The sequence below is a fragment of the Opisthocomus hoazin genome, chromosome 10, assembly GCF_030867145.1.
Source record: "Opisthocomus hoazin isolate bOpiHoa1 chromosome 10, bOpiHoa1.hap1, whole genome shotgun sequence".
NCBI classification, from domain to species: Eukaryota; Metazoa; Chordata; class Aves; order Opisthocomiformes; family Opisthocomidae; genus Opisthocomus; species Opisthocomus hoazin.
The window spans coordinates 20,745,600-20,760,294 of NC_134423.1; the positions used below are offsets into that span (position 1 = coordinate 20,745,600).

At 44.8% G+C, this 14,695-nt stretch overlaps 1 protein-coding gene across 4 annotated transcripts in view; it reads right to left on the reverse strand.

Annotated features, from left to right (window-relative positions):
* The window catches only part of FBN1 (fibrillin 1), a 158,960-nt gene extending 152,880 nt beyond the window's left edge, over positions 1–6,080 (reverse strand). For all 4 annotated transcript variants that reach the window (XM_075431333.1, XM_075431334.1, XM_075431335.1 and 1 more), the window contains exon 1: positions 5,911–6,080. In XM_075431333.1, the coding sequence (XP_075287448.1) occupies positions 5,911–6,080 (170 nt within the window). The remainder of the gene's footprint in view (positions 1–5,910) is intronic.
* Between the last annotated feature and the right edge of the window lie 8,615 nt (positions 6,081–14,695).

Genomic DNA, 14,695 nt, shown 5'->3' on the forward strand with positions numbered 1-14,695 from the left:
AGGTAAACAGACTCAGATCAGACAATGCGGTAAACAACTTGTGGAACCACCACTGAACACAAAATGTATCCTGTGCTGGCTAACAACAGGAGAGAAGTCTACTTTTCTAAACCTTAAGTGGGCTCTTGATTGAGGAAGTGCAGCTGTGGTTGGTATCCCAGCCACATACCAGAGGCTTCTTCCTCCTCCTCCAAACAATTCTCTATGGAAATCTGCATTGCAACCTGCAAATTACTGTACCCCACTACAAGCAGATGCACTCTCTGCAGGTGCTGTTCTTCTCCCGAATCCTTTATGCCTCCAGTTTTAAAGACAGAACACCACTTGCCCCCTCAATAAAAGTTCAGCTAAACACCAATAAACTGAAATGAGAAAGTCTCCAGAAAGACAACACCGCACAAAAGATTAGACAATTCCATCACATGTCCATGGAATAAAATTATTACCTAGAACACTTTCTAGGAAAGAAACAAAGTGAAATCCATGACGTCTCTTGTCTTCTGAGTAAGAACTGTAGTATAAATATGTTTCTAACCTGCCAAGCAATTAAGTCACAACCACAATCAGCCTTACACAGGATGCTTCAGGATGGAGGACACAAAAGTATCTTCTAGGGTGGGACAGAAAGTGGCAAACCCAATGTGAAATTTTCCACTCACTCTGTACACAAAGTACAAACCCATCACACGCCAGCTGTGACCCGTCCTGCAGCATCTGGGTCAGCCTGATACAGCTCAGAGCTATGCAGACCAAAATAAATAAAGTACGGGAAGACAGGAAAAGAACTACATCCAGTCCTGCCCTCCTGATCTTCAACATGTCACCGTGGCAAAGTGGCGCTTGGTGACCGGAAACCTGATTCATCCGAGTCCCCCAAGCCAACGTGACAATATTTCCAACACAATCATGTCTCATACTGTACATCACGAATGCTGCTATAAATCATGCCATAAATCATAACCCAGAATTGGCATTAAGGCCATGCCTTTTAAAGAGATGGTGTCTGAATGACAGGATTTGGAAATCTAAGTGGACAGTATGAGGAATACGAAGGTCTGAAGATTATTTACTTCTTACTGGTTTTCTTCGGGCTGAAGAACACCTTTGAACTACAAGAAGAATGCTAGCTCTGCATTGCTACTGGCTCTAGATAAAGCAATTCAGTGCAGACTGTGATCAGACAACTTTCATTAAATGCATTTAAAACTTTACATATAGTATTTAAACTAGTAGATTCCAAAATGTAATTAAAACCTACTGTGGCAGACAGGGGAAGACAACTATACAATCAGAACTGAAAACAATCTTCCTCCCTCTTTAAGTATTAGCCCTTCATCAAGTGTGAATAACAGCTAATGCCAGCCACAGCAGAGATTCTGTGCTGGCTTCTTGCTTGCTTCCATCTGCTGTCGCTACTCCTTCCCCACACACGCTGCTCCTAGTCACACCTACATCAGATCACATCGTGCAGTCCTCCCAAAGGAAAGGAAACACATACATGAGACACCGTGCCAAGATCTATGCACTCGCTTCACTTCAGAATTAGATTTCCAAGGATGATGTAATAACCAAAAAATAGTATCAGCACAACCATTGGCAAACAAATTGAGAGAGGTGCAGAATCTTCAGCCTATGTGTAGCTGCTAAGGTCTTCAGGTTTCACATTAGGACACACTGGCACGAAAGGTCTTGCTCCTCCATACAGGCTTCAGCCTGTCAGGCACAGAGGACTGGGAGGAGGTCGGCCACACCGTCTGGCAGCCAGGTGTGTGCCTCAGCACATCAGGTATTACAGAAACTTGCAAGTATTTTTAATTCAGATTTGTATTCCCAAGTATGCAGGCTGCCCCCAGCCCACAGAGTGACACGGACGAGGTGTGGCACCAGCAGCTGGCCAGAGGTGCGCAGGCCAGAAGCGGTAAGAAAAATGTTTGAGGTTTTTCAGTGTAAACCAATATTTACCGGTATGGAAAGTCTGCTTTTCTTCAGCAGGCTTTTAGTAGTAAATACTGGTTTAAAACAAAAACCAGAAGCCTCAATTATATAGTTGAATACTGGAATTATTTTATAGATTTATAAGATTTATTTTATTTCAGGGAGCAGTGATGCCTAAAAAGGGGAAAATCCAACCAAGTTTACTCAAGTAAGCACATCAGTAAACCTGTGGACCTCATTTGGGATCACCAAAAGAAATTGGTCCAAAAAACCTCAATCCCCTGTTGGATAGCTTTAATCCAAGAGTTTTACAGATCATTTTGGAGTCCACTATTCTGTCCTGTAATATTCACTATCGTTTCAACTTAACAAAGAAATTAAATCATTCTTGCACAAATACATTTAATTAGCGTCCTAGAGTCATGTCACAATTCAGCTATCTTGAAGAAATTTTGGTTCTTTTAAAATTTCTGCTGAGCTATTTCTTAGGCAAATAATTGCTTTCTCTGGCCATTACACTGAGAAGACACTGTGAAACATGATGAAAACAGCTTAAAATATTATTAGAAACTAACTGATCCTCATTAGAGTTTGAGGTCTTTCTCTAGCATCATCAGAAAATGGGAAATCCTGATTAATTCTAAGATCTTTAAGAACAATACTTCTTGTATTCAGTGAAGTACCAATCAAATCACCATTATTTTTTTTATTTTATATTCAAATGATTGGAACATATATATCATGTAGAAAGAACTTCCCATTCACAGCCAGCTCTGTAGGTTTTATTTCCTCAGAAGCTGATGCTACATTCTTAGGTGTTTCAAGGGTAGCAAGATGATAGCTCGATGCCTTATAATTCAGTACATCAACATTTTTGTTACAGTTTTGGAGACCCAGAGGATAAAAGTGTCACAGTAACAGCTTCTTATTTTAACTTGCTGAATCACAATGGATTCCGGCAGCATTTCCATGAAGGGAGAATCTAGTTATATTTTGAAATAATTACTGCCTTTATTCTGATGGCTTTCTGATCACTTAGAGGCACCAGCACACAAACACACACTGCCTTAGACCAAACATTGATGGCATTACACAGACTTCATTGCCAATGCCTTCGTAGCTGCACCAGTTCAAGCTACATGAGCAGCAAGCTTAAAGTCTTAAATGAGTATATAAGAGGCATTTCCATATAATTTATAATTATGAAAGTTAAAACAGACTTCTAGAATCACGTTCTACGTTCAGACATCCCACTGGCACAAAGAATGAGGCAAAGGTCACAAGGACGAAAGCAAACGAGCAATCAGCAGCTTGCAGTAAAAAATGTTAAGTGGGAAAAATCACAAGAACTGAAACAGATCTTAGGCTTCTTCATTTTAACATACAAGTCTAGTATTGACACAGAGACTACCTCAACACTTCTAAGTTCTGAAAGACTTTTAATAGTCATTATAACCAAACACACAAAAAGTTTAAATGTAAAGCATTTTCTCCAAAAATGTAGCCCCATGCTCCTACAATCAGAGCAAGAGTTCATTGCAAAAGGAAGAAAAAAAAGTTTTAGTTAACCACAATAACATGAAAATAAAGTTTCCCAGCATCTGTTATGACTTTTATTACAACTCTCTGATTCCCAAATGTATTTGTACTGATGAACAAGATAAAAAAATAGTATGTCTTCTTGTAAAATCATATTTTTAGTCTTTTAGTCCTTCAATAATAACGAATTCTCCTTGTCTAATGTATATACAGTTCCTGTACATTCACAATATGTTTTCCATCTGGCTTTACAAAGAATTAGTTCCAACTTTGTCTGTTAAAATGACAATTCTTTTTATTCATATTGTACAGTACAGTACCACACCTAAGGAAGTGCTCACAATTTCTGAACTGGAAATATCCAGCAGGATTCACCCAGCAATCATCAAGCTGACTGTGTGTTAACAATCTCCTCCAAGCAATTTGGGAACGCTACACTCCGCCTCAAATGAGAGTTACAGAAAAAAAGGTCTAACAAGCAATCAACCTGATAATTTGTTTTGTCTCTACTGTATCTCAGATCATCTGGCAAATTATGATATTCTTGTTAAGAACCTGCTTCCCAGGGGCACTCACTCAGATTTGGAATATTCCGAATCATTGAGCAAGACATAAAATATCTAAAATTGATACTGCCATTATCTGTAGATTTGCAGATTACTAAGTAGATATGTAACTCACAGGTAACCCAGAATAAAAGGAAGAATCACTGCAAAGTACATAATCAATTGAAGGCTTCAGTTAAACATAAGCATCAACTCATAAGACTAAATACTTACCCTAACCCATTTCAGATTCCAAAAATAATTAACACTTGAAATATCATCTCTTGATGCACTATTATTACTGTCTAAACAGCACAGTTTTAGAGCAACAGCTACATTCACCGAAGAAATGCTACTGTCAGCTAGCGTGCCTCTAACTCCCAGTCCATCAAGTCAGCACACGTGTGCTAGATGGCATACTCTGTCCCACTGGTCAGAAAACGGTGTTTCCCGGTTTGATACCAACTCAGCATTCTATAATGAGAAAGTTTACTGAAACATCCTGAAGAATAAAAGCTACTTCTGACAAATATTCTTCCTTATCACTTTTTATTGCTTGCGATAGTCCTACATGTCCTCCTCACCTCCTGGAACAGTTTTTATCACAGGAAGGATCTACTTTGTTCTTGTGACAAGGTATAAGGAAAAAGAGAGTCTGACCCTACAACATCAGATCCTTGAAAAACAATACCAATAGCTTGCATCCATTTTTGCCGCGTGGGGACCTACAAACATAAACCTTTCCCAGTCAGGCAAGCAGAACAAAAAGCCAAGACTGCAAATCTGAATATAAATGAAAAGTACTATGCAAATCTGAATATAAATGAAAAGTACTATGCAAGTATGGGGAAGTTCACAAGAAATTAAAACACATTCATCAAGGCCTCTAAAAATAAAGTTGTAATAGCTCCTTTTTGAGGAAATCAGGAAAAGAAAGAAAATATCTCACATCCCTTACTGCAGCATAACTATCTCCATATAGTTTTGCTACGCTTGCTCTTTGCCTGAAGAGTGAAAATCTGGTCGTAGGGGCTGAGAAGGTGCACTGGAACACCTGAAAAAGGAATCCTCCTCCTGCTTCCAATATCTCAAGCTTTTCACCTTCCCAGTGAACTAAATCTTCAGCTGCACTCACACGCAATGTCTTTCAGCTGACTTCATTATTTTTGCATCGGAAAGGCGCTCGATGAGAACTGGGAAAACAGTTTGCCTGACACAGATCCACCCTTACAAAATCCCACTCCGCTACGCGCGTACCGCAGCGTTTCATAAGGATTTTGAACTCCCGTACGCCTGGGCTCACTCCGGCCGGGGCCAGGCAGCTCTGACACCAACGAGCGGTCCCTGTCCCCCCCCCCCCGCCGCCCCCGCACCAGGGACGCCAGGTAAGCACAGCTGGACCGCGGGAGCGGACTCGCATCCCGGGGGGTTCACGGTGGAGATGCCGGGGGGCAGCCGACAGCTGCGGTCTCCGCGCCTCCCCGCTGTTTCGCTCCACGCCAAGCAGAAGTGCGGGACGCGGGAAGAACGCACAAGCCCGCAGCGACCCTTTATCTCTGCCCTGCCCGGGAGCTGCGTTAGCAACCTCCGAGCTGCAGCGGCCCGGCCACCCCAAGCATCACCCGCCCAAAGGCGCAGCCGGGCTGCGGCACGCCGGGGACCCCGCACCCAGCCCCGCGGGGTCTCGGGGGAGGAGGGGGGGGGGGGGCGGCGGCTGCGGGCCGCGCCTGGCGCCCGCCCCCCCCCCCCCCCCCCAACCCGTCCGTCGGCGGTGACAGCTCCGGGGGGGGGGGTCGGGGAGCTCTCGCCCCCACCGCGGAGGGGCAGCGGGTACGGACACGCGTACGCGGACGGCCCGACGCGTCCCGGGAGGACCCGGCCCCGCACCTACCCTTTGAGCGCGTCGTGCCCGCCGCCGCCCTGCCCTCGCCTCTTGGCCCGGCTGGCCCGGCTCTCCTTGGCGCTCGCCCCCTCGGCGGGCCCGGCGGCGGCGGCGCCCGCCTGGGACGCCCACAGCACGGCAACTCCCAGGGCGATCCCCAGCAGCCGCCCCCGCCACATCGCGTCCGTCCCCCGAGCCCCCGGGCTGCGAGCGGCCGCCGCCTCCTCTCCGCCGCCGACGTCCGCCGGTCCCCGCCGCCCCGCCGCCGACCGGCCTCTCCAAGGCGAGCTGCGAGGGGAGAAAAGCGGAGGGGGGGGGGGCGGTTAGCGACCGAGGAGAAGCCCCCCGCCGCCTGCCCCGCGCCCCGCCGTCGGCCCCCGGCCAGCCCGGCTGCCAGACCGCCCGCGGGAGGCGGCGGCCGCGGGGGATGGCGAGGGGCTGCCCGCACTCTACCTTCCCTCCAGCGGCATCCGCGGGGGCTCCCGCTCCCGCACCCGCCGCCGAAAGCCCGCGGCCGCCGCGCCCGGAGCCGCTCCGGGGCTGGAAGAGTCTCCCGGGCGCGAACCCTCCCCGGCTGCCTCGAGCCGGGCACGGCGAGGCGCGGTGGCTGCGCGGAGCGCGGTGCCCGGCCGGGGCAGGGAGCCCCGCGCCCAGCCCGCCCGAAGCCCGCTGCGAGGGGCGCGCACCCGCTGGAGCCGCCGCCGCCGCCGTTCCCGCTGCTGTTCCAGCTGCGGCCGCTGCACCCACCGCTGCTCCAGCTGCGGCTCCAGCTGCCCCCTCCCTCCCGCCTCCCTTTTCCCCTCCTCTCTCCCCCCCTCCCCTTCAAGTATCGCCCGCGCAGCGCTCTCTCGCGAGAGAGAGGTGAATGAGAATGTCTCCGCCACCCGCGAACCGCCCCCGGAGCGGGTCACCTGCGGCCGGCGGGATGCTCTGCCCCGGGCTGCTGCTCCGCTCCACGGCCCGACGGGACGGGACAGGGGAAGCTGCCGCAGCGCTGGGGGGGACTGAAGGAAGGGGGCGGCTGCGCCTCCGTCTATAAATATACGTGTGCCCTCGAGGTGCAGCGTTTTGCGTCTGGGTAGTGGCTTAAGAAAAATATGTAGTAGCAGCTGTTTCCCTTACAGGGGAACCCAGCTCGGGGGTTGGCTTTACCCCGGGGGCTGCTGCAGGGTCAGCGAGGGCAGGAAGACCGCCCGAACCGAGCCCAGAACCCTGCGAGCAGGCTGGCCTTCTGCGGCTGGGGTTCTGTCCATTACCTCCTCTGCTAAGGCCGAGTCAGAAATCGGAGTCACAGATGCTGGGGGTTGGAAGGGACCTCTGGGGATCATCTGGTCCGACCCCCTGCCGAAGCAGGGTCAAATCCTGAAGCAGATCAAACCCCTTCCACCCCTTGACAGGCAGAACGTTTTAACGCTGAAATAATTTGGGGTGAACAGTCACAGAGTTCAAGGCCAGATGATTTACTCCAGTCACGGAGCTCTGCACCCAGATTATCCCATTTCAACATATGCAGAAAGTACAAAAGCCAAAAAAGCAAAGCTCTGTGGCAATGTAAATGATATTTATGCACTGTGCTGCTCCTCACAAATATCTGGGCAGAAATGTCAGATTTCCTAGTTTGCAGGTATTTTCATTTTTTGTTAGGTACTGATGGTGAATGGTTCGGAATTACCGAATCGATGTGGCAAAAGCTCAGCTGCACCATTTCGTAAGCCAGCAGCTGACCACCCACCCACAGCAGCTGCCAAGCCACCCTGCCCAGAGAGGAGCGCTTGGCGTACCGTGTGCCACCAACACAGCGTTGGGAAAAAAAGAGGTGCCATGTAAGATCTCCTAGTACCAATCTCTGTTTACAGCTGAAATGTAACGGTGACACAAAATATGATGGATGCTATTTGAAACATATAGCCTGAATCGGTTTGTAGTAGCTTTTGTATTACATATATAGGCATTATCCTTCTAAGTGCACACAGAAGTATTTAAATTAGTACAGGAGATGCTGTATGTGTGGGTACTCACCACAGTAACAGCATTCTAATCATTTTGGCTGATTTTTGTAATCAAAAAAAGTGGTGGATCCTGCAAGTTACTAAACAGCCATTTGATTTTGACCATTCCAGTGTCACGGTTTAACAGCTGATCCTGAAAACTTTCAGACGTACTCTTAAAATACAAGTAAAATGTAGCTGTGCAATGAAATACTATGAGATATGGGCACAAGAAAGAAATAATGGGATTCAGAATATGGCTCTTCAGTGTGTCTGAACAAGGCCCAAGATAGCAACAACCCAGACCTTCTACCACTAGTTTGTAACTTGCGCAAAATTAATCAAGGGAATTAACTTCAATTCTGCATGCAGAGTATTACCGATTTGCAGTTTGCACCAAAGAAGTAGAAATTAGAGGTTTCAATAAATGCAAAATATTGATTTTCCTGCTACAATCCAGATGGATAAATAGGAATCAGATTTTTCAGTTTTACTTGTTTGTCTGCCACATAAGCAGACGAGGATAAGATTTTCATTTATGGCTATGCTTGTTGAAGAGACAATATAGCGTTGTGTGATGGATTTTGGTTTGGGTTTTTTTTTGTCTGTGGTTTGCTTGTTTGTTTGTTTTGCAGAGCTTTTTTTAGTCAAAAGAGACCAGGATAAAGGTGGTAATAACTGTCCCTGCTATTAAGAAATCCAGGACATGCAGTACATGGATACACAATTCTTTTCCTTCACTCCAATCTATTTGTACAGCAAAATCTAAACACTTATTCAGTGAATATAGAAGGTAAATATGTTTAGCAAAATTCTGACAACATTTTTTTGCAGTGATTTGTTTTAATTATGTTTATAACATGAAGATAGAATTCACCAGTAAACAAAAGTGAGTTACGAAAGGAATTCTTGGTTACTATTTACTCAAACATTCTTTCAGTTTCAACATTTTCTGTTTCAACCACTTTAATTCTCTGGATCAGCTACCAGAAAAATATCTAGTCTGTGTCACAGGTTAATGAGATGGTTTTCTCAGATCTTCTAGGACATTTTGTGATGTATTATTTGGTATCTTGCATGGTTGCGGAAATGGAGATTACACTATATGAAGTAATGCTACATGATATGTGGGCTGTCTGTTAATTAATCTAGTGAAATATGTAGCACATCATCAACTTCTGGTGTGTCGTTGTAAAGACTATGCTGATGTATTAGAAGTACTTAAATTGGTGACAACATTTAAGTAGTGCCCACCTGGGTTCTCAAACCACTAGAAAAATACACCGTCACAAGGAAAAGGCTTAAAACAACTTCTGCTCTCTGCTGCTGAGCAGAGCTACTAAGAAGGGTCATCCACACACTTTCCCACAGCCACTTAAGCCTTTGCAAACATTTGGACTCTGAAGAACATGCAGACAAACAGATTCCTATATGGCCTCCCAAACACTTGTCATCCACTCAGAAGTTTCACTCAAGGAAAAAAAAAAGCAATTCTGATGACCCAGCTAATCGCCGTCTGCCATGACGGACAAAAAGCTGAACTCTCAGATCAACCAAGATCCAGAAGCTCAGTGGCATTTTAGCTCCGTGATCAAACTCTGGAATCAAACCCAGAAACAATAGACGCCAAGAACAAGGCATGTAACAGCATTGCTACACGCACAGCAGGATTTGCTGTGACACATAAGCGACTGTTTTTCCACAGTGCTGATTCTTCCAGATGATTTTGAGGATCTTATAGCTGCATCTTGGAGGATGCAGATGGCATGGATTGTGGTGGCAGTGCCCAAAATCAGGGGAGAATAATTATATGTAGATTAATTAAATCAGGGAATGATAGAGAAGACAGACTATGTTTTACAATTACGAATCAGCTTGGAAGCAATGATCAGAATTATTTACATGACTACACACAAACACACACTCTTTAAATCAAGACATGCTTCTAGCCAGCCATCCCTTAGCGCACCTCCCTATGCTTATCAGCATCGGGTACCTAAATCATTTTACACAGTGGCTAAATGATTAAAATTGACGTGACTGTCAGAGAAATACCTTTGACCTGCTATTCGATTTGCACGAGAACATTGAATGGAAGTTTTCAGTGCTGATGATCTTTGTCTTCAGCAGCGGTGATGCCAAGTACCAGTCTCCCTCCTTCCTGGCCTTTACCAAGCTGGTCCTCTTCGTCTTACACGGACATTCTTTCCTCTCCTCCTGGAGGACGCTTATCAGAATTTTCGTATTTTAGACATTTAGATTGTTTTTAACTGTTGCAAACAAATGAACAAACAAACAAGATCTTAGCACGTGGAAGTACTATGATAGAGGTGGGAGCTCACCTCAGGTTTTTTATTTCAATTTATGTGAATTTTTGCAGTAATTGTATTTTTGATCTGTAAATTTACTCCAACCCAAGTGAGCAAAAATAAGTATGTCCATCTTGCATATTTCTTAATAAAGAAAGCCTTCATTATGCCAGTGAAAACAAATAGTGTGGGAAAGTTTTGGTGTGTGTATTTTTTTAAGTAAATTACAAGCACAAACAGTAATTATATCCAGACAACCAATTAAGATAGGGACCTCTATCTGGTCCAACCCACTGCCGAAGCAGGGTCACCTACAGCAGGCTGCACAGGACCTTGTCCAGGTGGGTCTGGAATATCTCCAGAGAAGGAGACTCCACACCCTCCCTGGGCAGCCTGTTCCAGGGCTCCGTCACCCTCAGAGGGAAGAAGTTCTTCCTCATGTTAGATTACATTAACAGAGTTATTAATGGGGGTCCTAACTAAAGGATAACTAAAGCATAAGAAAACCTCTGACTTCTATTCTGTCCTCCAGGAAGGGGAAGTACAACCTAACTTTTGTGAGACTAGTGTTGAATAGAAATACAACTAAAATACAGTGGAATAGAAATTTTTTTTTTTAAATCCCAGTCTAATAAAATACATACATTGACATATTTAATTCTGTGTGTACAGCTAGAAAATCTAAAATTTAACAATAGCAATCTTTTGATTTCAATGTAAAAACATTAATCCAGCCTGAGTGCAAGAAAATGAAATACGTATACTACTACTTTGTGAGCTACAACCCTGTCAAATTTTGAATGGGAACTTTGCCAGGTTGCAAGCCTAGTTTCCTCAATCTTACATTTGTCCCAGATGACCTCTTAAATCCCACCTGTAAACTCAGAAGGAAAGTGAAACACATTTCATGGTTTAGCATGAAATGCCAACTGCTGGGTGAATTTTCAGTCTAAGATATTGAGCAAAACAGATACAACTTTTTATTAGAATTAGTACATTCCAAGTGGGTGGAAATTAATAACTAGGAGCCTCTTCTTGTAGCTCTCATTTAAGCAGAACTCCCTAATGACTCGAACAAAGACAGCTGAATCAGGCCCTACATTCCTTCAGACATTGTGTCAGCAAGGGATTGGGTGGCTCTGCCTCTCTTTTCCATCCCAGTGCTCCTCTAGCTAGGAGATGTCTTGGTTGATAGGGAGTTGCCCCATGATGCAGTTGAAATAATAAAATAGGTAATAAGAGACCAGGGATTAGACTCTGAACCCATCACATTCCATCTGCAAGGCCCTTCCTTTGAGAAATAACTGTGTAAGAGCATTGATAGAATCAATGATGAATTTACATTGGAGAGGACTTGTGGAGGTCAACAGAGCAAGACCAACTTAAGAGGAGGCTGCTCAGGCCCTATCCAGCTGAGTTCTGAATATCTCCAAGGATGGACACTCACGTTTCTGAAGAAACCTACTCCACTGTTTTACAACCGTCATTGTGATTCATTTGTCTTAATACTTACGAGGAATTTCCCTTGCTAGAACATGTCTGTTTCCTCTCATCCTGCCACTGCTCACCACCCAGAGAGTCAGGCTCTATCTCCTCTATACCCTGAAGACTGCAGTAAGATCCTCCTGAAACTTTGCTTCTTAAGGTTGAATGGACCCTCTCTTCAGAGGGCATTGCTTTAGCCCCTAACCATCCTGGTGGCTCTCTGCCAGGCTTGCTCCAGGTGTCAATGTTTTTTGGGTTTTTTGTACCAGGGTGCCCAGAGCTGGACACACTACTGCAGATGCAGCGTCTCAAGTACCAAAGGAGGGGAAGGACCGCTTCCCTCCACTGCTGGGCTGCACTCCCGCCGACACAGCCCCATAAGCAGTTGGCCACCTTCGCTGCAAGGGCACGCTTCTGGCTCACGTACGACAGGGATGAGTCTCTGGGCAGTGAACAGTTCAGCACAGCTCTCAGCTGCACTTTCCATTATTCAGTAGCTTTCCAGAGGCTGACTTCATTTCCTCAGGTTTTCTAGATAGCAGTAAATTAAGTGAGACAATCTCAGCTGGAGTCTGTGATTCCTAACTGGGTATAAAGTCATTTGGGGGTTTGGTTTGGTTTTTCCCCTTGCCTGTTGAAAGTACTAAAATTTACTGAGGATCACTCGGGGGTTGCTTTATCAGCTTCAGCAATTTCAGCAGCCAGTCTTCATTGCCTCAAAACACCCATCAGATGCAAGGTCTTCTACCACACTGGAAAGAACACGACCCACTGACTAATGCATATATTTTTAATATACCGCATCCTACACTTCCAGTATTGTTACTTGGGTATGTTCAGCCCAAGTATTTGCTTTATTAGCTCCTTCTCATTTATGTATTGGCTCAACTCACGCAAGCTGATTGTGTCCTTAAACAAATAGCTATAAAGCATATAAATAATGCAAATACTCAGGTTGCCTTTCTTTATAAGGAAACAGGAAATAATAATGGCAGTTAATTAGAAGAAATATTCATTTTACAAGTAACCAAAGTTAAGGAAGCTATTTGAGTAGGAAGTTGCAACAGATTCCAAATACTGTGGCTCAAAGGGGGAATGAGAAGGGACAATTACTATTACTGTGATAAATGGGGTGGAGTTCAGAAGAGATTGATCTGCTATGTTTGCTTTTTTTTTTAGAGACAGGTTTTGACACCTCACAAATTTTAAATAAAAATGTTGAAAACTCTTTTTAGCTTTGTGAACCCCTTTCTATAGCAAAAATCCCACCACAGAACTTCAGACAAACAAGTACAGAGGTCGAACAGGCACACAGTCAGCAAAGGAAATGTCATCTGACACCCGTAAGGGAGAGCCAAGGAAAAATACTCATGGGCAGGAGACGCTTCGGAAAAAGGACATCTATATCTGTCTATCTATAGATATATGGATATAGAGTAAGGCTGACTTTTCCCACTCCTGTTCATCAGTAAAAGGAAGGAAGTCTAATTTTATGGATTAAACAGTGGGTGATGTAATTAAAGAGATTCACGCTGCCTTTTCAAGATAAGGAAATCTTTCAGAGGCTCCCGTCTGGACGCATTTTACGATAAACTATCAGCAAAACAGAGTTTCCCTGCACTGCAATGATCTGGAGAAACTTCCTTTGGCACTACAAGGCTAGTCCAAAGCCTGAGATAATTTTTTTCGCTTCCACTTATTTCAGTGGACTTCAGAGCATGCCCTGACTTTAGTCTGGTGAACGCTATTCCATCAGCTAAGCCAAGCCAGGGCAGGGAAGTTTCTGAAAACAGCGTTACATGGATTCTGATGCATTTTGGAGAACTGGAAATGGTTCCTTCCATACAATTGGCTACAAAGTCTTTCCCTCTTTCCAAAATATGCAGTCCTCTGCCTTCCTTGGTCCATACACGTGGCTCTCTACCTACCCTACTGAGTTTTCATCACAAACAGTAAAATAGCAACAAGTCTGTGCAGCCTTGCTGACTAAATATTCAGAGTTCTGCTCAGTGAAAATACAAAGAGAAATCTTGGAAGTGTTGTCTAAAACAAGCAATTGATGCTTTTTAATTTACTCCGACTTGTAAAAAATAAGTCTTGAGAATTCACATATGTATCACGCTCTAGTGCACATGTTCAAATGAAATTCAGAGCATTAGAAAAACAACTGCACCATTGTATCAGTTCAGTGGATCACTGAGACGCATGTGATGACAATGGTCATTCCCCATGAAATCCTGGAAATGTCCACTTTTTCTAGGGCACCTCAGCATTTATTAGCTTTTTCTGTGGGTTTTTTTAATTTTGTTTCCACCTCTCCCCCTGCCCTCCAGTTGTATCATAAACTGCATTTTAAGGGAAAGTTGACTTCATCAACCCTGGTAGCTACTTACCTTGCTTTGACAGGTTTGTTTCACAAGCTGTCCTTCCTCTTCCTGCAGCCAAAAACTGCACAATACCATTTGCAACAAGAAAAAAATATTTAAATATTTTAAAGAAAATATTATTTATGCCACCGGCTAAACCTCATAATGTGGGAGGGGTCAGCCCTGTGCTTAATCAAATCCCATCCTGGAGAAGAGAGCTCTTCTAACACATTTGGAACTAAATTCTGTGTTCTTTTAACTGTGATTCTGTGACTGGAGTAGAAAGAAAATCTGAAGAACTTCTTCCACTCGTGCAGAATTCAGGTGGGATTTAGCCCAAGAAGATGCTGGGAAGTACAACAATGTGTTAATCTGCAAATCCCAGCTATAAACCTATCCGAGCCTGCACTGTCCAACCCAACTCCTGAGCTATCACCAGACAGCCTTATTTCAAGAAAATGCTGTCCAACAGCTACCAGGTGTAGAAGTTGCTACTCTTCAGATGATCAGCAAAGTATGTTCCACAGTTGCCAGCACTTCTGCAAGCAAGAATTCAGCAGGCAGCGCGGTGATTTCATTTATAATGTTGGTCGCATTCCAGGAGCTCTCAGAAACCCCAGGTGAGGCTGTGGCCCTGTTGCACTCT